The sequence below is a fragment of the Delphinapterus leucas genome, chromosome 9, assembly GCF_059928025.1.
Source record: "Delphinapterus leucas isolate spDelLeu-1000000601 "Yukka" chromosome 9, BTC_Dleu_Yukka2, whole genome shotgun sequence".
NCBI classification, from domain to species: Eukaryota; Metazoa; Chordata; class Mammalia; order Artiodactyla; family Monodontidae; genus Delphinapterus; species Delphinapterus leucas.
In genome coordinates this window covers 1,723,904-1,748,890 of record NC_143137.1, presented here as the reverse complement: position 1 = coordinate 1,748,890, position 24,987 = coordinate 1,723,904, and the positions used below count along the sequence as shown (strand labels likewise).

Here is a 24,987-nt window from a genome sequence, read left to right as displayed (position 1 = left end):
GAGATTTCTGTGCATTAATTTTGTATCCTGCTACTTTACCAAATTCATTGATTAGCTCTAGTATTTTTCTGGTAGCATCTTTAGGATTCTCTATGTATAGTGTCATGTCATCTGCAAACAGTGACAGCTTTACTTCTTCTTTTCCGATATAGATTCCTTTTAGTTCTTTTTTCTTTTCTGATTCCTGTGGCTAAAACTTACAAAATTATCTCAAATAATAGCGGTGAGAGTGGACAGCCTTGTCTTGTTCCTGATCGTAGAGGAAATGGTTTCAGTTTTTCACCATTGAGAATGATGTATCATGTATCATTTAAAGCTTGTGTTTCCTTATTTATTTTCATTTTGCATGATCTGTCCTTTGGTGAAAGTGGGGTGTTAAAGTCCCCTACTGTGATTGTGTTACTGCCGATTTCCCCTTTTATAGCTGTTACCATTTGCCTCATGTATTGAGGTGCTTCTATGTTGGGTACATAAATATTTACAATTTTTATATCTTCTTCTTGGATTCCCTTGATCATTATGTAGTGTCCTTCTTTGTCTCTTGTAATAGTCTTTATTTTAAAGGCTATTTTGTCTGATATGAGAATTGCTACCCCAGCATTCTTTTGATTTCCATTTGCGTGGAATATCTTTTTCCATCCCCTCACCTTCAGTCTGTATGTGTCCCTAGGTCTAAAGTAGGTCTCTTGTAGACAGCATATATACGGGTCTTGTTTTTGTATGCATTCAGCCAGTCTGTGTCTTTTGGTTGGAGCATTTAATCCATTTACATTTAAGGTAGTTATTGATATGTATGTTCCTATTACCATTTTCTTAATTGTTTTGGGTTTGTTATTGTAGATCTCTTCCTTCTCTTGTGTTTCCTGCCTAGAAAAGTTCCTTTTGCATTTGTTGTAAAGCTGGTTTGGTGGTGCTGAATTCCCTTAGCTTTTGCTTGTCTGTAAAGGTTTTGATTTCTCTGTCGAATCTGAATGAGATCCTTGCTGGGTAGAGTAATCTTGGTTGTAGGTTTTTCCCTTTCATCACTTTAAATATGTCCTGCCATTCCCTTCTGGCTTGCAGAGTTTCTGCTGAAAGATCAGCTGTTAACCTTATGGGGATTCCCTTGTATGTTATTTGTTGTTTTTCCCTTGCTGCTTTTAATATTTTTTCTTTGTATTTAATTTTTGATAGTTTTATTAATATGTGTCTTGGCATGTTTCTCCTTGGATTTATCCTGTACGGGACTCTCTGTGCTTCCTGGACTTGATTAACTATTTTCTTTCCCATATTAGGGAAGTTTTCAACTATAATCTCTTCAAATATTTTCTCAGTCCCTTTCTTTTTCTCTTCTTTCTCTGGGACCCCCATAATTCGAATGTTGGTGCGTTTAATGTTGTCCCAGAGGTCTCTAAGATTGTCCTCAATTCTTTTCATTCTTTTTTCTTTATTCTGCTCTGCAGTAGTTATTTCCACTATTTTATCTTCCCCATCACTTGTCCGTTCTCCTGCCTCAGTTATTCTGCTATTGATTCTTTCTAGAGAATTTTTAATTTCATTTATTGTGGTGTTCATCATTGTTTGTTTGCTGTTTAGTTCTTCTAGGTCCTTGTTAAATGTTTCTTGCATTTTGTCTATTCTATTTCCAAGATTTTGCATCATCTTTACTATCATTATTCTGAATTCTTTTTCAGGTAGACTGCCTGTTTCCTCTTCATTTGTTTGGTCTGGTGGGTTTTTACCTTGCTCCTTCATCTGCTGTGTGTTTCTCTGTCTTCTCATTTTGCTTAACTTACTATGTTTGGGGTCTCCTTTTCACAGGCTGCAGTTTCGTAGTTCCTATTGTTTTTGGTGTCTGCCTCCAGTGGCTAAGGTTGGTTCAGTGGCTTGTGGAGGCTTCCTGATGGAGGGGACTGGTGCCTGTGTTCTGGTGGATGAGGCTGGATCTTGTCTTTCTGGTGGGCAGGACTGTGTCTGGTGGTGTGTTTTGGGGTGTCTGTGAACTTCGTATGATTTTAGGCAGCCTCTCTGCTAGTGGGTGGGGTTGTGTTCCTGTCTTGCTAGTTGTTTGGCATAGGGTGTCCAGCACTGTAGCTTGCTGGTCATTGAGTGGAGCTAGGTCTTAGTGTTGAGATGGAGATCTCTGGGAGGTTTTCACCATTTGATATTACGTGAAGCTGGGAGGCCTCTGGTGGGCCAATGTCCTGAACTCAGCTCTCCCACCTCAGAGGCTCAGGCCTGACACCTGGCCAGATCACCAAGACCCTGTCAGCCACATGGCTCAGAAGAAAAGGGAGAAAAAAAAAAAGAAAGTTATCAAAATTAAAAAATTACAAAGTAATTTAAAAAAGAAAAAAATAGAAAGAAAGAAGAGAGCAGCCAAACCAAAAAACAAATCCACCAATGATAACAAGCACTATAAACTATACTAAAGGGCTTCCCTGGTGGCGCAGTGGTTGAGAGTCCGCCTGCCGATGCAGGGGATGTGGGTTCGTGCCCTGGTCCGGGAGGATCCCACATGCCGCAGAGCGGCTGGGCCTGTGAGCCATGGCCGCTGAGCCTGCGCGTCCGGAGCCTGTGCTCCGCAACGGGAGGGGCCACAACAGTGAGAGGCCCGCGTACCGCAAAAAAAAAAGTGATATCAGTCCGGCCTACCTTATAGAATCATGAAAATGAAATAGATATGGGGAATTCTTTGTAAATAAAAGCCTAAAGCATAAATGTAAGATAGTATTCTCCTTGACTTCTGTGCACCCATAAAAAGCAGCATTCTAAATATGGTGGAATAAAGTATGCAATGGAAATGTTTTGCTTTAATATTTGCAAAATAATGTCATTAAAATTATGCATGAGTTACCATATTCTAAAAGAGATTTAACTCATATTTCATATTGTTTTAACTTCAGCACAGAAGTTGGGCCTCTTCGAGCCTCCCCCATTGCCACTGTCATCAGATGAATGGGAAAAAGTGAAGCAAAGATCCATCCTGCAAGGGGAGTCCATGCAGCCGTGCCCAACATGCAAAGAAGAATTCGAACTTCGCCCGCAGGTGTTTAGCGTGAGCTTAGATAAGCAGGCCCGTGGGGCATTCTCTAGTGACTGGACTCTGAGCTGGGGCTAAGGGAGTCCATGCTTCATTTTCCAGTCTCTTCCTCCTATGTGACCCTCAAAGACTTACATTTTGTTTCCATTAATTAAAGTATGTGTGTGAGAAAGAGCTAAACACCCTCATAAAACAGACTTATTTACTGAATACTGTTAGTTCTCAAGTACAGAGTTTGTACAAAAGGAATGTTCCCATTCCGCTGGCTGTGAGCAGCTGGGGGTGAGTGGGGACGCTGCCGGCAGGGCACCGAGGGCAGAAGGGTGGGGAACTTTTAAGTTGTTTTGTGACTTGAAACCATAAAAGAAAAACCAAGCCTGAATATCTCCAAAGAACCTGTGGAAGGATCTTTAAGTAAAATCTTTTAACAATCTTTATTCATGAAAGTTTACCATAGTAAGATTGATGATAATATGCAGAATATACAATCAATCTATGTCATAGGGGTTTTTTCTATACATACTTTGTCTGCCTAATTAAATTTTAATCTCCTGAAAGTTAGGGACTCTGCTATTCTTAGATTTTTTTTTTTTTGAGCTAATGGCCGCTGTGTAGTGATTTCTCACATGCATATAGCATTATGCTTCCTACACAGAGGCACTTGGAACTTTGCTTTAAAAAATACAGCAAATGCAGTTAAAGGCAGGCTTAAAATTCACAGCCTAGGAACCCCAGCTTTACTTACTATACTGGCACGTAAACCCTCAAACTTAATTTGCTTTAACAAGTTTCACTGTTAATGAGTTAGTTCACAGTCATACAATTTTGTTCTTTACTAATTTGAACTCACACGTTATTTTAAACATACTTATTATGTTCTAGTTCTCTATCAGAACCTAATCTTACATATATGAAAGTTGGATATTTCAGAAAGATATTAGCCCTTAAAGCACAGAAATACCTCTAGGATGATTTAGCATTTTAGTAGCAAAAGAGCTAATAAAGCCACAAGGAATCTTTCTGGCCCCAGCAACCTCTTTCTTAATTATGCTATAAATATCTAGCCTGACTGTGGTATGAAGAATGAAAGTTTGAAGTTGAATATCTTAAGGGGGAATCAGGATGCAACATGCCCACCATTTCTTCCATGTTGTTTTTTATAAATTTCTCACTATAGCATTTTTGGTTATAGATATAGACACGTGTTTATTTTGCATTTCTATTTATTGTTCTCATGTTTAGCTTTTTCCTTAGTCATAAACAATAGTTGGCATTTTCCCGACATTTAATGATTTGAGAAGGCTTCGGTTAATCTCATGTGTCTCTGAGGTAGGCATTATACCCCTTTAACAGATGAGGACATAAACAATTCACGTGATCCACAGTAGGCCAGCTCAGGAAGTGTGCTTGGGACAGCTAGAATCTAATCTGAACTTCTGGGACATTTTTAGTGTATTCACCAAGGCTGAATCGTTTATTTTTGTTATCTCAGAGAGTGTTTGCCAATAACAAATATTTATGGACATTTAAAAGTATATATATATATTTATATATATATATAAATATATATTTGTTTGTTTGTTTGTTTGTTTTTTGCAGTACACAGGCCTCTCACTGCTGTGGCCTCTCCCGTTGCAGAGCACAGGCTCCGGACGCGCAGGCTCAGCGGCCATGGCTCACGGGCCCAGCTGCTCCACGGCACGTGGGATCCTCCCGGACCGGGGCACGAACCCATGTCCCCTGCATCGGCAGGCGGACTCTCAACCACTGCGCCACCAGGGAAGCCCTAAAAGTATATTTTAAATATACAGAGTAAAATATTATTCAACATAGATCATCAAATGTCTGTTGATAGATGAAACACTCTGAAAGATGATTCTATTGACAATGAGCAATTGAATGCACGAGAGGCTGCTGTTAGATTCAAGGCTGGTAATTAAAAAGGACCCTCATTACTGAGTTTTTCCAATTTAGGGTTATTGGTGGCACGCAGTAAGTTTCAAGGAAAGGTTTTAAAACTTTCTAAGTTCTATTTGTTCTGATATTTCTTCCATTCTTCCCATTAAAGAAGAAAAGTGTAGACCAAACGAAGGCACGGTGGCGGGGGGGGGTCACTTTGAAACTGGAAAGTTTCACCAGGATCACGTGGCCCTGGGAAGGTGGAAGCCTGCACTGCTGGTGAAATGCCTCTGCCGCCTGTCTCCGTCCCACACATTCGGAGAGAGGCCGCGGGCGCCTGAGTCGCTTCGTGCTGGCTGTCCTGGTCTCACCCCTCCCTGGCCTTTCCTTCCAGAAGAGCCAGCTACCTTTTTCTTCGTTCAGTCCAAGCTCCTTTGTCACAGCCCAGAATGTCATCACTTGGTGGAGAATTTGGGTCACAGGAAGGTGGAATTTTCTGGAGACCACACTTTCCCTGCATTTAAAAAAGAAAAAGTGATTCATATGTCTCTAGGGTGTACTGCTAATTAAATTCAAGAGTGCAGTTGAGTTGAACAAAGCCCTAAGGAAAGATATTTGTTTTCCCTTCTCTGCTCCCCGCCCCCCAGCCTGGGTCCTCACCAGCGTGCACTCTCTCTTTGGATCTGCCCAGAAATACTTCTCTTTTGTAACTGTTTCCGTTTTAAATATACACTCATTCTACAGCAAACTTCATGTGTTCGTTTGATGTTTCAGATTGTTAAGTTAGTTTTTCTTGTTGAGATTATATACCTGTGCTATGCTAAACTTAAACGCTAAATATTGTAAATATCAAAGTTGTTAATCTGCTTTGTAAATTTGTCAAAGAAACAACACAGCCTACTCTTTAAATAGTCAGAATTTTTCTTTTAATTAATGCATTTATGCTGCTTCTCTTTTAAACTAATTTAAACTTCAAACATCTCTTTGTCTTCTCGTGAACAGGTGCTGCTTTCATGTTCCCATGTGTTCCACAGGGTGAGTAACCCGCGTCTGTCCCATCCTGAAGTGCTCGCAGCATCCTTGTAGCTCAGAGGGGTGGAGCCTCGTCTCTCTCACTTAAAGGCTCCTCAAAGGAACCATTTATTTTATCCATAATCACCATTTATGCTTAGAAATATGACTTTAGGCTAGAGTACAATTCATCCTGTTTTGAAAATGGTGAATTTTCTGTAGCAAAAGAGCCACAGATGTTTGTATGAGAGAGTGTGGCTGGTAAGGTACGTCAGAGTGGGTGACAGCTCTCGTCCTCGGAGTTCACTGCGCAGTCGCCCGTATGCAGGGACCATCCGCCTTCACGTGAGGTGTTCCCAGAAGTTTTTGATGTATCTGCATGTATATTCTTATAAAATACCATTTTTGGAGCAAGTTTCAGGAGGAAGGTGTTAACATCTGATGAAACTTCTTCCCTTCATAATCTGAATTGGACTGTCTCATAATTATGAGAGAAAAGAACACTATAATTAGATTAGAAGTAAAAATGTTGTTTATAAGTAATTACTCGTAAAATTTTAAGCGAAATGTTTTTCTTCAGGCATGCCTTCAGGCTTTTGAAAAGTTCGGAAATAAAAAAAACCTGTCCTCTCTGTAGAAAGAACCAGTATCAAACCAGAGTGATTCACGACGGGGCCCGACCCTTCAGAATAAAGTGTGCGACCAGGTGAGGGGTCCCCGAGCCGCAGGAACGTGCCTGCCCATCTGAGAGGGGGCTCGGAGGCCTTTGGAAGCTGCTGGGGGGTCTTCCCTGTGGCCTGGCCGCGTCCCGGGGCTGGCACGGCGGGGCTGATGGGGTTCTGTGCTCCAGGATCCAGGCCTTCTGGAGGGGACCCGTGGTCAGGAAGTGGTACCGGGAGCTGAGGAGGACGGTGCCGCCCACGGACGCCAAGTTGAGGAGAAGGTTCTTTGAAGCAAAGGTGGGTGTGGCCCTCGACGCTCCGGGCCGGGTCCCTGCCAGTGACTCATGGGTCATGGAGGCCAGCGAGGCCGTGAAACCCTGAGCCTTACTTCAGTTTGGGGCTTTTTACAAATGGTTGAGATGCGGGCACCTTAAACTGGCTTTCTAACCCAGTCGGTCCATACTTTCAGATTTCCTCTTCTAGTCAAATCATAAATTCATAAAATTGGAATAAGGTTAAATTCAAAGCAACTTCTGTTTGGCTATTTTATGACAGTTGTTTAAATAAACATCCCCTGAGAAATGGAAGGGAACTTAAAAAAAGAAAGAAAGGCCCGCAGTGCTACCATTTTATTGAGGACCTCCTGGGGTCACCAAATGCGAGCATTTTAGAAATAAATAACTTCAGTTTCCACCTTTCTTTTAACCATTCTTATCTGTACTTTTCGGCTTGTTTGACAACTTTCTGTTATGTGCCTCATACAAAATGGCCGGGCCCAGAAGAAGGAGCGGCTACCCGGGCCGCAGTCCCCGGTCTTCCGTCCCCAGCTCAGCGGCTTCAGGCCAACAGCTGCAGCTGTGGCCTCAGAGTCCGCGCCTGTGATGTGAAGGCAGTAACCCCACCCTGCAGAGCTGCTCCAGCCCTGACCCATAGCACACAGTAGGCACCGGAAAATTTGTATTTATTACAAATGTTAACATATTGTTCAAGTTAGTCTTTATGCTGTTTTAGATTTAGTGCTATAGTCCACGTTTCTTTAGGATAGCACTGTATGAGACTATGCTATTCTGACGATGTGACCCTCAAATCACTAAGATAAAACTCACAGTCACACTTCCCTGTTACACTTATTTGTGGAAGCATCACTCACACATTTATTTCGATCTTTTCTAAACGTACCTATTTTGGGGGCTGCACTCCCACGTGGAACAATGAGTGATAGAAAATTACCCTTCACTGTGTGCGGGATCCCCTTTCTTCCGCTGTATGACTTCCGTGGGCATGTGAAGCGTAAGGACCTTGGCCCCGTGCAGCTGCCATCAACACATCAACCCCGTGCTGTCGTCCGACCCCCGGCCTGACCTCAGGCCGCCGGGCTGCTGTCTGTGCGTCTCCTTCTCTGGCGTCTTGCAACTTCGCCCACCTTCTGTGTGCCGGGGTGGGAGGTGTGAGGGGCTTCTTCACAGTGTCCCAGGACTGCGCGGGAATCGTAAGAGTAAGAGGATTTAGGCTCGACTCTAAAACAGTGCGATAATAGGTTTTTTTGTTTCTAATACCCTTCCTGATCGCTTAGGTAACTGTTCCAAGCGAGGTGGCTATCAGTATGTGCAAAAGAAAATCAGAATCATGGCTTATGTGATGTCTGTGCCTCAGACTTATCAAGAAAATATACTTGATTTGCCCTCAGGAGTAGGAGACCATTAAAGGCAGTATGTGAGCAAATGGCCTTAAAATACTGTGGATCTCGATGACGGAGGTTGAACAGTGGCTTCTGTGGCGCCGGCCGGCTGGAGAGGCCCACGATGCTGTCCCCTGTCCTGGCTCTAGGAGGCGCCCCTCTGGCAGGGTGGGCAGTTCCTGCAGCCTTTGGAGAAGTCGGGGGCAGAAGCAGGGGGGTGAGAGGCTGTGATCGAGAATCTGGGATTCTACCTTGTTCTCTCCTAGTCATTCACACCCCTTCCAGCAGGACAGGGTGTGGAGGACATCTGGGACAGGGGACGGGGTCCTGTTCTGTTGCACTTCTGTTTAGGAAATGACTCTTGCAATTTGATGATTTTCCCTACCTTTTCCAACTTGATGGAACTCACATGCTGAGCTATAGGCATGATCTAGGAAGCGTTAATCCACAACTTTAAAATGCCAGTGTGCTTTAATGGAATTTGAAAGATGATTGAACTAGGTCACTGAATTTCATTTTACCCAGGATTCTATAGATATATCCAGACTGTATAGATGCACACAAATGATAGTTTGAGAACTATGTCAGTAAATTACTATAAGCTATTGGGTGAACAACTGTCGAGGAACTGGATTTTCACACAATCTCAAAGAATCATCCCACACATCAGTGAGAATTTATGAAAAGAATGAGAAGTCTGTACACTGGAAAGGTCTGGTAGACATCTTCGCAGCCCAGTGACCGCCACTAGCTGCACAGAGTGACCCACGGGTCCCTAATGTGCACGGGGAGCACCGGGATCGAACACTGCCTTTGCACTTTCATACCAAAGCTGCTTCACCTGAACCCAGTCGTGAGGACACGTGCAACCAGGCAAATCCGAAGTGAGGAATATTCTGCGAAACAGCTGACTTGAATTGTAAAGTGTTATAAAGAAAAGAAGAGGAATGTCCTAGAACAAAGATGTCTGAGAGATCTAACATTTAAATGTAATGAGAGGTCTTTGGTTGGATCCTGGATCAAAACTAAACGTAAAACCAGTGCTATAATTGGGATATGTGGGGATATGAACATGGACCATATATTATACAGTAGTCATGTGTCAGTTGTGTGTTCACTGCAGTGTCACTGTCAGGTACAGTGTCCTGGTTCTCAGGAGTCACATGCTGAAGGATTTAGGGGTGAAGTATTGTGATGTCTGCATCTAACCCTTAAATAGATCACACACCCACATATACACGTGTACATCCGAAGAGAGAATACAAATGCAGTGAAATGTTAACAATTAAAATGTAAAGATAGGGCTTCCCTGGTGGCGCAGTGGTTGAGAGTCCGCCAGCCGATGCAGGGGACACGGGTTCGTGCCCTGGTCTGGGAAGATCCCACATGCTGCGGAGCGGCTAGGCCCGTGAGCCATGGCCGTTGAGCCTGCGCGTCCAGAGCCTGTGCTCCGCAACGGGAGAGGCCACAACAGTGAGAGGCCCACATACCGCAAAAAAAAAAAAAGTAAAGATAAACTCTATATGAAATGTAGAACTAGTGTACAGTTTCTAAATCCCAAGGAGTTGGGCTTGAGTCAGACATGAGAAGGAAGGGGGGGGGGTTTGGAGGGGAGGAGGAGAGGGTATAAACAAAAATGGAATTCACTCCTTACACCAGAATATATTCCATACAGAACAAAGAGTTAAACATGAAAACTTAAACAGAGTAATTTTAGAAGAAGGCATTATAAAATAAATTCCTCATCTGGGAGTGAGAAGGACCTCTCTGGTAGGATCTGTAAAACGATAAACACACACACACAAACCATAACAGAACGGATTGGTAACTACATAAAACTTCAAAACATATGTATAGGGAGAAAAAATTGAAAGACCAATGACAAATCAGGAAAACATATTTGCAATTCAAAGGACTAGAAGCAAATTTCCTTAATATGTGACAAGCAGTTTACAGGACTACGGATACGTGATTACTACATAAAAAGACGCTCAACCTTACTCATAATTAGAGAAAACTAAACTCAAGCAAGAATAAGAACCTATTTCACCTATTAGATTGGCAAGAATTGAAAATTTTGATGACAATCATCTAGAGCTGATAAGAAGGAGGGGGAAATAGTCTTATAAGCCGTCGGTAGAACTAAGAATGTACCATCCTGCTGGCTGACAGTTCCCTTTGATCCCTTCTCTAGAAATTTACCCCCCAGATATGCTCATAATGTTTTCTAAGATACATTCATGAGTATGTTAACTATAGCAATGATTATAAAAGAGGATAAACAACCCAAGAGTCTGCCACCAAGGAAGCATGCATACAATGATTTCTTCACAGCAATGATGAAGACCAAAGTGGATATATATGTGGTGATATAAAAAGATTTCCTACAGGGACTTCCCTTGCAGTCCAGTGGTTAGGGCTCCACGTTTCCACTGCAGGGGGCACGGGTTCGATCCCTGGTCAGGGAAATAAAATCCCGAATGCCACGCAGCACGGCCAAAAAATAAAAAAAAAAAAAGATTCCGTACAAGTCAGGAAAAGGCAACAAGAAAGGATAATGAGTAGAAAACGTAAGATGATAGGATAACAGTTACAACAAACAACGATTGAGATAAATTTCTGTATTAACAGATTCTTGAATTACATTGAAAAAAATCTGCTAGTAGCTGCTTATGGGAGATTTGAACCAAATGAAACAAAAATGTTCTACACAAAGACATGCTCAAGCATAAATGAGGAATGCACAAACAAAAGAAATAAAATAGAAAATCACAATAAAATAAATGAATTTTAAAGTGTATTTGGGAATCTAGAATCTAACATACACTATTCTGGTGTTCATGACACTGCTATTCTGTGGTACATAGCTAAAGCTGTACTTAGAGGACAGTAGTGTCAAATACATTTATTATTGAACAAGAAAGATGAAAGAATAATGAACCAACCATTCAAATCTTTAAATGTAGGAAGTAGAAAGTATAAAAATAAAATAAGTAATTTATTAGGATAAAAGTAAAACTGGTAAATGAAGCCAATAGCTGGTACTTTGGAAAAGAGAAACTATAAGATAAACAGCTCATCAGAGTTTAAAAAACATTAACAGTGAGGTGGATGGACCTAGAATCTGTCATACAGAGTGAAGTAAGCCAGAAAGAGAAAAACAAATACCGTGTGCTAACACATATACATGGAATCTAAAAAAAAGAAAAAATGGTTCTGATGAACCTAGGGGCAGGACAGGAATAAAGACGCAGATGTAGAGAATGGACTTGAGGACACGGGGAGGCGGAAGGGTAAGCTGGGACGAAGTGAGAGAGTAGCATTGACATATATACACTACCAAATGTAAAATAGATAGCTAGTGGGAAGCAGCCACATAGCACAGGGAGATCAGCTCGGTGCTTTGTGACCACCTAGAGGGGTGGGATAGGGAGGGTGGGAGGGAGAGGCAAGAGAGAGGAGATATGGGGATATATGTATACGTATAGCTGATTCACTTTGTTATACAACAGAAACTAACATAACATTGTAAAGCAATTACACTCCAATAAAGCTGTTAAAAAAGAAAAAAAAAGCTCTTCCAAAAAAAAAAAAAAAACAGGTACAACTACGAGGTAAAGTCTCACCAGGGTTAAAACAAATTAGATAAAGCAGAATGCAGAATGGGAGGCATAATCACATATGTGGAAATTATCTCTAAATTATAAAAGACTATTGTATACAACTTTGTGCTGTTAAATCTGAAAATATAATTGAAATTACCTCCTATAAAAATAGCAAACATAGAAAGAAATATAAAATATAAAAATGACTGAGAAAGGGGCTTCCCTGGTGGCGCAGTGGTTACGAGTCCACCTGCCAATGCAGGGGACTCTGGTGGGTATGAGCCCTGGTCCGGGAAGATCCCCCATGCCCTGGAGCACCTAAGCCCATGAGCCACAACTACTGAGCCTGCACTCTAGAGCCTGTGAGCCACAACTACTGAAGCTCACACACCTAGAGCTCATGCTCCACAACAAGAGAAGCCACCACAATGAGAAGTCCATGCACCACAACGAAGAGCAGCCCCCACTCGCTGCAACTAGAGAAAGCCTGTGCGCAGCAATGAAGACCTAACGCAGCCAAAAATAAAATAAATAAATTTTAAGAAAATGACTGAGAAAAATGATATTAAAGCATCTCAATCTTTACTGAAAATACATTAAATTTAACAGCCATTCCTAATAATGACAGCGAACTAGAACTAAATGAAATTTCCTTGTCTCAATAAAGACTATATATCAGAAACTAAAAACACATTATTTTAGATAGTGAAACCCTAAAGATGCAAAATAGGTTACCCACAATCACACTTTGGCCATTCCTTGCCAATGCAATAATACAAGAAAACAAAAATACAATGTGTGTGCATTATATAATCCATATTTACTGTCTATACACATGGATTTTAAATCTATAAAATCATTTGAAAAATGATTAGAACTAAACCATTAGATGTTCAAATTCAAGATAAATATGCAATAATAATTGCATCCTGTATAGCAACAATAATCAGATATAAAATGCAATGGAAAAGGATCCCTTTCATAATAGTTAATACCTAAAAATAAACTTACAAGAAATATATAAATACTGATAAGGAAAAGTTTTTCTGAGGATGACATTGGCAATATGGCCAAATAAGTTGTCCCTCACTTGTATTCCCCCTAACCAGCAACATAGCTTGGCATTCATCCACGGACAAAACTGCCTTAGTGGGAGCTGTAGGATCCAGCTCCATAAGCCAAGGGACCCGGGAGGAGTCTCACCCACCCAAGCGTCAGGTCACAGGCTGTGGACCCTGAAGTGGCCCTTGAACCTGCTCCAAGCTGCCCCAGCCCCTCTCGCCTGCAGCCTGGGTGCCCCTGGAGAGCACTGCCTTAGACAATCACCTACCAACAAGAAAGCCTTTGTGGAAGCCCATGTTTCCAAAGGCAAAGTTCCAGCACACTGTTGGAACAACAAAAAAAAATACAAGTTTGGACACATTGGAGAGGGAAAGAAGAATAGCCTGACTTTACCCACGTCACCCTCCCCCCAAGGAAGCACAGCTCAGGGCCAAGTGATTTCTCCCACAGGGGAAAATGAGGGCATGTGAGTAAGTGCCTGGCTTCCCCAGCCATGTGGGACACTGCCAAAGAGGCTCATCTTTCCCTCACCCCATCCAGAGTACTGAATCATGAGCCACATGACTGGGGATGGAAAAGACTGGGGAAGCAGTAAATAGGACTCTCAGAGGACATTAAAGGGATATAGATCCTACCAACAGTGTTGAGGACTCCATCAAGAAGCCCACTCAGGAGCCATTGGGGATGCCTCTCCTGTAGATCCCTCTCCTGGCCCCAGCACTCCACATGCCTCGCCCACATCATGTGGCTGGCTCCCTGGGTGCACCCCTGATAGTGAGAGCCAGCTTTGGCAGATAGCTAGTGAGCATGTGCAGAAAGCCAGCCCAGGTCTGCAGGCAGGGAGGCACCACCGACTTGAGCTCCAGCCTCACCTTGGGAAAGCAAAGGAGGCTGTCAGCACCTAGCCTGATGTGTTGCAGGACTGAGAGAAGGCACACATGCTTGGAATTCTGCCACAGAGGGAGCAAGGAGCGTGGAGCAGGCATATCCATAGACCGTCTGAGAAGCCTCAGTATCCCAGCAGGGCTGGTGGAAGGGATTTCTCTCCTGAAGTCAGTCAGTAACGACTGGGGGAGGTGACTGCTTCCTCAGATGCAAAGACAGCAACACAGGACTTCAAGGAACATGAAAATCAAGGAAGTATGACAACACCAAAGGATCACACTAATCTTCCAATAACTGACCTCAAAGACATGGAGATCTGTGATTTACGTGATAAAGAATTCAAAATAAATGTTTTGAGGAAGCTCGATGAGCTACAAGAAAATACAGAAAAACCATTCAACGAAATCAGGAAAACAATACAGGAACAAAATGAGAAGTTTAACAGAGGGACAGAAAAAATTAAAAAGAACGAAGCAAATTCTGGAGCTGAAGTATACAATGAATGAAATGAAAAATTCAATAGAAAGCATCAACATTAGAATGGATCAACCAGAAGAATAAGCCTGTGAATTAGAAGACAAAACCTTTGAAATTATTCAGGAAGAGGAGAACAAAGAAAAAAGAAAGAAAAAGAGTGAAGAAAGCATATGTGATCTTTGGGATACAGCAGAAGAAACAATTTGTAAATTATTAGAGTCCCAGGAGAAGAGAGGGAGAAGGAGGCAGAAAGGATATAAAGAAATAATGGCTGAGAACTTCCCAGATGGGGGAGAGATTTAGATATCCAAGTGTATGAAGCTCATAGGTCACCAAACAAACTCAATTTAAAGAGATCTTCTCCAAGACACATTCCAATAAAATTCAAAAATCAAAGACAAAGAGAGAATCTTAAAAGCAGCAAGAGACAATAAGCTTGTAACTAACTTAACAAGAAAATGCCCATAGGCTAACAGTGGATTTCTCAGCAGAAACCTCATGGGCCAGAAGATGCCCAAGTGCTAAAAGGAAAACACTGCCAACCAAGAATACTCTATCTGGCAAAGATGTCCTTCAGAAATGAAGGAGAGATTAAAGACTTTCCCAGACAAACAAAAGCTGAGGGAGTTCATCACTAGACCTGCCTCACGAGAAACGCTGAAAGGAGTTTTTCAAGCTTAAAAGAAAGCATGCTAATTAGTAACATGAAAACATATGAATATATACATCATACTTGTAAAAGAAAGTACATAGTCAAATTCAGAATATTCTAATATTGTAGTATTGTGGTGTATTAACCACTTAATTCTCTTATAAAGGTTAAAGGACAAAAGTATTAAAAATAACTATAGCTACAATAATTTGTTAATGAATATACACTATAAAAAAGATGCAAATTGTGACATCAAAAACACAAAAGGGGGGAGTAAAAGGGTAAAGTTTTTGTATGCAATCAAAGTTATCAGTGTGAAATACACTTATACCTATACGACGTTTTATGTAAGCCTCATGGTAACCACAAAGCAAAACCCTACAGTAGATACACTAAGATCAAGAGAAAGGACGAGTGGCGTACCACTCTGGAAAGTCATCAATTCACAAGGGAACGCAGCAAGTGAGGAAGAAAGGAACAAGGGAACTACAAAACAGCCAGAAGACAATAAGGTGGCATTAGTAAGTCCTTACTTATCAGTAATTACTCTTAATGCAAATGAATTAATTTCTCCAATCAAAAGGCATAGAATGACTGCATAGATAAAAAACAAAACTCATATGCTGCCAACAAGAGACTCACTCCACCATTAAGGGCACAAATAGGCTCAAAGTGCAGGGACAGAAAAAGATATTCTACTCACGTGGACCCAAAAGAGAGCAGGGGTAGCTATGCTTCTGTTAGACAAAACGGACTTTAAAGCTGTAACAGACAGAAAAGGTCATTATATAATGATAAAGTGATTAATTCATCAAGAGGATATAACAAAAATTAACTCAAAATGCATTAAAGACTTAAACCTAAAGCCTGAAACCACAAAACTCCTAGAAGAAAGCACAGGGGCAGGGAATTCCCTGCCAGTCCAGTGGTTAAGACTTCGCCTTCCAATGCAGGGGATGTGGGTTCGATTCCTGGTCAGGGAACTAAGATCCCACACCGCAGGGCAAATAAGCCCGCATGCCACAACTACTGAGCTCACACGCCTCAACAAGAGAGCCCGTGTGCCGCAAACTACAGAGCCCACGTGCTCTGGAGCCCTCGTGCCACAACTAGAGAGAAACTTGCGCACCACAACTAAGAGCCTGCGTGCTACAACTAAGACCCGATGCAGCCAAAAAAAAGAAAAATAAATAAAATAAAATAAATATTTAAAAAAAGAAAGAAAGCACAGGGGAAAATCTTGACAATGGTCTCGGCAATGATTTTTTGGATATAACACCAAAAACACAAGCAACAAAAGCAAAAATAAATAAAGGGACTACATCAAACTTAATAGCTTCTGCACATCACTGGAAACAGTCTACAAAACGAAAAAAGACAACTTACAAATTGGGAGAAAAGATTTGCAAATCATATATCTCATAAGGGGTTTTTATCCAAAATATATAAAGGACACATACAACTCAATAGCCAAAAAACCCAAATGTCTGATTAAGAAACTGGGCAGAGGAAGTGAATAGGCATTTTTCTGAAGACATAACAAATGGCCAACAGGTACATGAAAAAGGTCTTCAGTATCACTAATCATCAGGGAAATGCAAATCAACACCACAATGAGATATCACCTCACACCTCTTAGAATGACTGTCATCAAAAAGACAACAAATACCAAGTGCTGGTGATGTGGAGAAAAGGGAGCCCTCCTGCACTGTTGGTGGGAATGTAAATTGGTGCAGCCTCTATGGAGAACAGTATGGAGGTTCCTCAAAAAGTGAAAAGTAGGACTACCATATGACCCGGCAATTCCACTCCTGGGCATCTGTCCTTCCAAAGGAGATGAAACCAAGATCTCACAGAGATTTCTGCACTTCCATGTTCATGGCAGCATTAGGCACAGCAGCCAAGACACGGAAACAACCTAAGCGTCAGTCAACAGATAAATGGATAAGAAGATGTGGTACATCTACAATGGAATTCAGCCAAGAGAAAGAAAGAAATCCTACCATTTGCAACAACATGAATGAACCTTGAGGACGTTATGCTAAATGAAATAAATCAGACAGAGAAAGACAAATATGGTATGATTCCGCTTATGTGTAGAATCTAAAAAAGTCGAACTCACAGAAACAGAGCAGATGGTGGTGGCCAGGGGCTTGGGGAGAGGGGTGGGGGGAATGGGGAGATGCCGGTCAGAGAGCAAGCTTCCAGTTAGGAGATGTCCTAATGCACAGCATGGTGACTACAGTTAACAGTATGGTATTATAGCCTTGAAAGTTGCCAAGAGATCTGAAACGTCCTCACCACAAAAAAGAAATGGTAACTGTGTGAGATGATGGGGGTGTTAACTAACCTTCCGGGGGTCATCGTTTCCCAACATATAAATGCATCAAATCATCACATTGTACACCTTAAACTTACACCATGTTGTACATCAGTTATATCCCAATAAGGTTGTAATGAGGTAGAACATCCTCGTTAAATATCAAAATACATGTAAAATTTTGGTAACTAAGATTCTTGTGAAATGTTAGATGAACAGGTGATGAACCAGCAGAAAGTCACCCACCTCAGTGCACAGGGATTCTAAGTCTATAGTAAAGGACACATATGAGATCAGTGAAGAAAAAGATTGAGAAAATCAATTAATTTATGCATTCACGTGAAGGAGAAAAATAGACATTACTTCATACCTTATCCTCAAAAAAGTTCCACATGGATTAATTATGTAAATACTTTTTAAGTGAATGAATAAAATTAGTAGAATACAACATAGATGTCGTACTGGGCACTGAGCTCTGCCCGTGCTCTGGCAGGGGGAATGGCCTGGTGACCCCAGTGTGAGGTAGAAGCTGTGACGCTGACGCTGCAGGTGGAGCGAGGGGTCAGCGGCCCCCACCTCGCCAGGCCGCTGTGCAGAAAAGCACTGGACACACTGACGGTCGATGAGGCAAAGTGACCGCCTTCACTTGGATTTTTAGTAACAGTGGAGCATTGGCTTATACATACATTAAGACACATATATTCTTTAGGGGTTTCGGCTATTTTCTTGTGGTTTTTAAAAGATGTAATCCTGTGAGTAGAATAAGTATTTCACAGTGCAATACTAGAACAGCCTGATGACAAAGAATGTTAGACATGAAACAACCATGCACCCTGAGTTAGTAAAGAAAGAAATCATCATCCAGAGGTGCCTTTAGGAAAGACTTTTATCTAGTTTAATAGTATACCCTATTTTACAAAAGAATTAAATAGCATTTTTCTAATGATAGAAACTGAATTTATTCAGTTCATCAAGGAACAAACGTGTGTTTCAGTAAAAAAATAAGTTTGAACTGATCATTTTCCTTTAAATACCTGTAAAAATACTTTAACTTAAGCTTGTCAGTATAATGAGGCTTTAAAGTCTAGAAATCACAGGTGAAGATATTTAAAATAAAAATATAACTCTTGGTCCTGGATTCTCATTATATTCATCTTTACAGTTTTTCAGAGCTAAACATGTACGCTGAAGCCCAGCCTCAGAAGAATTGGGGTCTGTAGGTTTCCTAGTAATAGATGCAGTGAAAGATAAATTCCAAAGCCAAAGTGAACAGTGAGTTTATCAAGGCTCCTTGGGGCGGGAGACTAGCTCTGTGACAGGGACATTCCAGGAGTGCCAGGTTTCCTGCACAGGCCTGCCTTTCAGCTCTGCAGTTTGACACCCGTGTCTTCACCCCGTCACCCTCCTCACAACCTAAATGTGCACAGAACTTAGGTCAGTGTACTATGAGGGATCCAGTGTTTGAATTTTAGAAATTGGAGCGTTTACAAAGCAAAATGTGCAGTGACCATAGTATCAGATATGGTAAAATTTTTCATTACCTGTGGAACAACAGTTCTTGAATTTGGGGTGTCGTGCAACCACCAGCCACATTTCTAAGCTGTATCTCCATACTCACCACTGGTGACAGTTAAAGTAATGCAAATTCGTCTTACGTTTAGTCTACACAATTGAAATTGCAAATTTCATGTGATACATCCCGCTGCCCAAGGCAGATAGATATATGTCGGATCTACCACCTCATTGGTCAGTGAGACCAAGACATTGCCGCAGCTTCTGCCTTCTCCCCCAGCAGCCTGCTGCAATTCTGTACTCCAGTGGTCTCCAGACCTTTGGAGTCTACCGATGGTCAAAGAGAGACTCGGGGCTCCAACAAGGTCACTGCCAACTTTCAAAACCTTTCTATTTTGCCAAGTAAGAGTTAAAACCAAGCATCATACACCGTCAGAATCATCTCATAAAAGGAGGACTATTTTTCAACACCAGGAAAGTTGGAAATACTTGATCACACACTAAAGGATATGCCTTTACACTGAACCATTTAGCTTTAAGAAATTTCACTCCACTGAATTCACTTATTTTCTTTTCTGGCAGATGGGTGAAAACTTCTTTGTCATACTTGGGAACCACTGGTTTAATTACCTTCAGGGAAAAGAAGTCTAATCAACAGAAAAGAAAGGCAAAGAGGGATAATAATGTGATATTTTTAGGCACAATAAATGAGGAAGTGCTTGTTTCCTTTAAAGTTTCAAGATCTCACCAAGATGGATATGTTTTTAATACTCTAGATTAGATTAGCTCAGGCCATTCTATTTTTATAAATTAATCTATCTTACTTGCAAAAGAACTGTGGCCTTGCATTTTCACTCTCCTGTTGCAGAGGGGATTAATGAAGTCTTTTCTTACCTTAGTCTTCCTGCATCTACTGGGTCTTAACTAAGTAGAATACAGAGGTCATCTTTCTACAAATAGTCATGCTTCCATATGCTGAGGATTTCTCTCCACAGATCTGCCTCGCTTTGAAATATCACTGGCACATTCCTAACAAGACTGAAGCAGAGCAAAGTGAAGTTGTGTCACACTGTAGGTTCTTTTAAATAGATGGCAGTCCCGTGGTTAAGAACTGTGCGGGTCAAATGTTGAGTTTTGTACCCACAAGTAAGTGTCAGAAAGTAACCTTGAGTCAGCAGCGCCTTTGTCATGGAGGGCGCTGGGGCCGTAGGGATGATCCAGGAGGCCTGGTGCGCTCTTGCATCGTCTGGTGAACTCAGATCAAAGCCGCCTGGAGAGGTCACTAGAGCTGCTGTGCTCATACCTGTCACCAGTGTGTACAGAAAGCCCAAGTGTTGCCCAGAATGCAGTGGTTGGTCCTTGAATGCCTTTGATCCTTATCTAGAAATTCTGCTAGCATATGTCATATAATTGAGGTATGGCCTTTTATTGCTGCAATTAAAACTTTTCAAATGCATTATACTATCTCAACCCAAGCTAAAAGTCCTGACCATTGTTTAAAAAGTGAGGTTAGGGATTTGTCAGATGCTGTGGTTGACTTTAGGGGCTGCCACTCCCACACCCTCCCGCAGGAGATTTCTCTTACTTTTTTTCATTTACATCTCGCCAAACAGCATAATGGTCTTAAAGTTTGTTTAGTCCTTTGGCTTCCTTTATCACATAGAGATGGCAAACATTCTGTTGCTAACTTGAAGTGGCTCCAAGCAGCAAGACGGGGAGGATATTAAACCAGTAAAAGCTTATCAACTGATTCATTGATATGCTGTAAATTCCAGGCTTTTCACTTTGCTTTTGAGGGCGGCCGTAAGTCAACACATTAGTAAGCAATTGCTGACATCAAGATGGATGCTGAGAGGGGCCTCCTGGGCAGACAGAGTTCACCTGAGCACTTTTGTTAGTATATTTTTTTTTACTGTTTAGCCAGGATGTACTTGTAAATGACCAGTAATTGCTTTATATATCAATAACCTGAATTTGTAATTACTTAATTTATCAAATATCTGAAATGTGAGACTTAAAAAGAAAAATATAAGAAGATATTCATTTTTTTAATTGAAAAATTTATGTATTTTGTCCATAGAATTAATATTAACCACTAGTTTGAAAACTAGACCTCGATCGTCTTTGCGTGTGTGGTGCTTGCCTTTTCAATCACTGAAGGCCTCTGACCCGTGTGACAGTGAGGCAGTAAACAGGAGAAGCAAGGATGCTAATCACACAGGAATTCGACATTTAAGAAATATTTCATAATAGCTACACTTAGGACATTGCTCTAACCTGGCCACGATAGGCAGTCCGTAAATATATAATGATTTAAGTTTTTAAAATATTACCCTTGCTAACTTTCCGATACTTGAAGCACAAGAATAAAGACAGTCACATCAGTTCACTTTTAGAAATTTGCCATAAATATATACTGAAGGATTTTCGGTATGTTTATTAACAAGCTAACGTCAATGTTATCATTAGAAGCCAAACACTGATGCCTCACTGAATCTTGACACGGCAGGTTCCTTCAGCATCATTCCACGCAGACACTGTCCTTTTTTTTAATCCCCACAAAGGAACTTGTACTGCAGTCCTTTAGAATATGCACATTAGGGCATGTATGTGTCTCCATTTCTAATCTATTGCAAACTTAAAGTCGACATTTTTTATTGAACGCTAAGGGCCTCGCCAAGATGAATCTAAGGAACGAGGAGATAAGAAATACACACAGGAAAAAGGTATGAGCACCCAGCCGGTGACAAGTGTCAAGCGAAGGGGCCAAAAGTGCTCTCTGGGCGTCCGGAGAGAGCGCACGTCCAGCCCAGGCGCGGGGGACGCACGGCCGTGCAGAGGTCGCAGAGACGGAGGAGCATGACGGTCATTCGTGGGCTGAGTGAGTCTGGCCAGACCGGAAGATCCCTACTGCAAAGTAGTGCCTTTCCTGAGGAGAGGCGGGGGCGAGGCTGGGGAGAAGCTGGCATCAGCGATGGAGGGCGAGGTGGGGACGGCAGTGTCCCCTGCAGGCGGTGAGGGTGAGGAAGCAGCCGGGGGCGCCTGGCCTACGCCTGCCCGCTCCTCCTCTGCCCCTGCACCTCGCTGTCAGACCCTCTCTTCCGCACCCTCTCCCGGCCCCACCCCGCCTTCCTGCTGGGTTGGGCGCCCTGTCGTTAAAGGAACAAGATGTGCCGCGGCCCGGCCCGGCCCAGGCTCCTCTGGGACCCATCTGTGCTTCCTATCCCTCACCCTGCCACAGCTAAACGGCAGGGTAAAGGCAAAATTACTTAGCTTAGGTTGAATAACCTGCATTTTAAGTCTTTAACCACCACTGCATATAAAGGGGATTGTTATTTTTCTCATTTACGACATGCTTTCCATTTAAGCCGAGGAAGAAAGCATGGTCGTTAACGAGTGTGAAAGTGATGCCAGGTGTGGCGGACAGGAAACTACAAACGAGCGCACCTGCGTCCGGCACTGACCCTGCACCTCGCCCGTTCAGAACGTGGTTCCAGGCGGGGAGCGGCTGTTTTCAAGCGGCCTCTGCAGACCCGAGCATCGCCCCGGAGCCCCTGCCTGCTTCCCCACCAGACTCACGGCCTCCTCTGGGTGCGCCCCACCTTCCTGGAGGGAAAGAGGCAGGAAACACTCTTTGACAACGGTATCAGTTTCAACCAGCCGTGTCATGGAGAAAACCCCCGAAGAGACGAAGGGGCAGGGAGCAGACTAAGGTCGGAGGCCAGCGCGGCCGGCCAGGCGCATTAAGACCCGCCCTCCACAGAGGCACTGGCTGCATCTGCAAAACTGAGGAGCCCGTTTCTTCAGCAAGTGTTTCTGCTGTGTCCCCCGTGGTTGGCGTACAGAGCGACCCACAGACAAACAGAGGCGGGAACCCGGGGACCCAGGGAGAATTCTGCACGGTGGGCCAGCGTTGAGCGCAGCACTCCCAGCGCCTGAGCTGACAGTGAGAAGGAATGGAGGCGGCCTGCAGCGCAGGGAGGCGACATCAGGGACTGTCCCCACTGGGGCCACGTGGGACCCAGCGGCGTGCACACCAGCTCCAACTCAAGCCGTGAGAACTCACTCAACGTGTAGGAAGAGCACCACAGAGATACCTCGCCACACACGTGACAACATTAACATATATATACAGAGAGGGATATATAAATACTCGTGGCCTCCACATTTACTCCGTTGCTCTCTTAAGTGACCTTTGAAAGCTCACGGGGACACCTCACACTTGGGAGTTGGGTGGTTACGTCTCCAGGAATGATGACTAAAGCTGTGTTAAATAACTTTGACTCAAAAATTAATCGGGAAACTTCTATGATGGCAGTTCTCAAGCATGAGTGAGCATCAGAACCCCGTGGGGGTTGTTAAACCACAGACGGCTGCTTCCTACCTGCAGGTTCTGACCCAGGAGGGCGGGGCTGGCCCGGGAGTTGGCATTGCTAACAAGTTATGCGGGTCCAGGGACCTCACCTGAGAAGAAGCATTGGGATCCTTTCACACCAACCTGTCTGCTCCAAGTAGCACTTCTGTTCAGAACTAATTTGAGAACATACCTCATAATCTGAGATACTCTGGAACAGAACGTGATCCCTTTTTATTCTGAGGTATAATTCTGGAGGAAGAAAAGACCTTACCTTACAGGTCTAAATGGGAAATCTCTCACACTTCAAGAAAACCCAATTTACAGAAAACTTGAGTTATAAAACATTAATTGGAAGGCAGCTGTATGCATTTCCAAGTAATTCTTCCTTTTATAAAGTATAGGGAACTCTTCTACTTTCAGTAATTTATTTGGAGATTACAGGTATTTGAAAGGCTGAGGAACAGAGAAAATGAAACACTGCCAGCTGGAGCCCATAAGCTAGGGTCCAGCTGCCAGGCAAGTGTAATTAGAATCAGCAAGAAACAGAACTGGATTCATAGATGGAAAAGCATCTTCCTCCAGACCTCCAAGTACGGCTGAAAATCAACTGCATGCAAAACCCCAAAACACAGGTGCCTGGATTCAAAGCCCGTGGGCCGCCTGCCGTGTTACAGCACGGCCTTTCCCTGAAACCCAGCACGCATCCTGGTTAACACCCAGGGACCAAGGCTGGGCAGGCTCACTCACCACAGCCGCTGCCCGCTGCCCGCGCAGGCTCGAGTCTTGTTGCAGGACAGATGGGAATTGGAAGGGAACACCAGGTCCGTGAAGGCAACTTCTAATGGAGGTGACTTACACAGACATGGCATCCCGCCAGGTTATCCACATAAAAACAAATGAACAGACAAACCGCGCACACGGGATGTCCAATAGAGTAGGATACTTGAAATGGGAAAGTCCCCCACGTCCATGGAGAACACGTTCCACGCATCACACACCTAAATGACTGCGAGGTTCGATGGGCTGAGTTCCTTTCATCCTGCCCGGTTCCGTGAAAGAGCCACAATCTCTCAACCAGGACACTGCTAATTGCTGAAACAAATAAACCCCTAATTTCAACGACTGAAAATAGAAGCTTCAGTGACCTGAGTCACAGCATGCCACCCTGTGAGACACAGATGCTGTCCCCCCACCATCCTTTTGTCCTACCATCCCCTGGGCCTCAGAGACCTGTGTGTCCAGCCCAGAGACCCCATTCCCATTGGAAACGCTGTGTCACGGGGCCCCACCTAGCACAGGGGGAATGGGGAATGTGGTTTCTGGATGGGACGCCAACTCCTGCAGACTGCTCTGTGCTGGGGAAGGACGAGCAAGACAGCCATCAGGTGACAGACACCACTGCCACACCCTTTAAACAACAGATCACCCCTACCACTTACATCAGTCTTCAAACGTTTAACAAAGGAGCTATCGGAGTGGCCCTGGCTTGGCTACCTCTCCATGCCCAGACATGATGGTCACTCCTCTCTAGTGTATGTCTTTCTGAGCCACCAGGCCACGCTGTCCAGTGCAGGGAGCCACAAGCCACCTGTGGCCGTCCAGTCCAGATGGAGATGTGATGCGCGTGCACAACATGCTCGGATTTCAAAGCCTTTCAGGAAGGAAAGAATATAAAGATCTCAGTAGCTTATTCAACTGATACATTTTGAAGTGATAAATATTTTGGATACATTGGGTTACGTAAAATATTAAATTTAATTCCACCTATTTAGAAACTTTTCTTAATGTGGCTCCTATAAATTTTAAGATTAGACATGGCTCACGTGACATTTCTTGCGGACGGTG

The 24,987-nt window shown here is 43.0% G+C and overlaps 1 protein-coding gene across 1 annotated transcript in view; it reads left to right on the top strand.

Annotated features, from left to right (window-relative positions):
* Positions 1-24,987, top strand: part of RNF32 (ring finger protein 32) — a 35,703-nt gene that overhangs the window by 7,106 nt on the left and 3,610 nt on the right. The window contains 5 exon segments of the mRNA XM_089917959.1: positions 2,886-3,028; positions 5,924-5,956; positions 6,513-6,545; positions 6,547-6,638; positions 6,783-6,891. Coding sequence (XP_089774085.1) covers positions 2,886-3,028; positions 5,924-5,956; positions 6,513-6,545; positions 6,547-6,638; positions 6,783-6,891 — 410 coding nt within the window.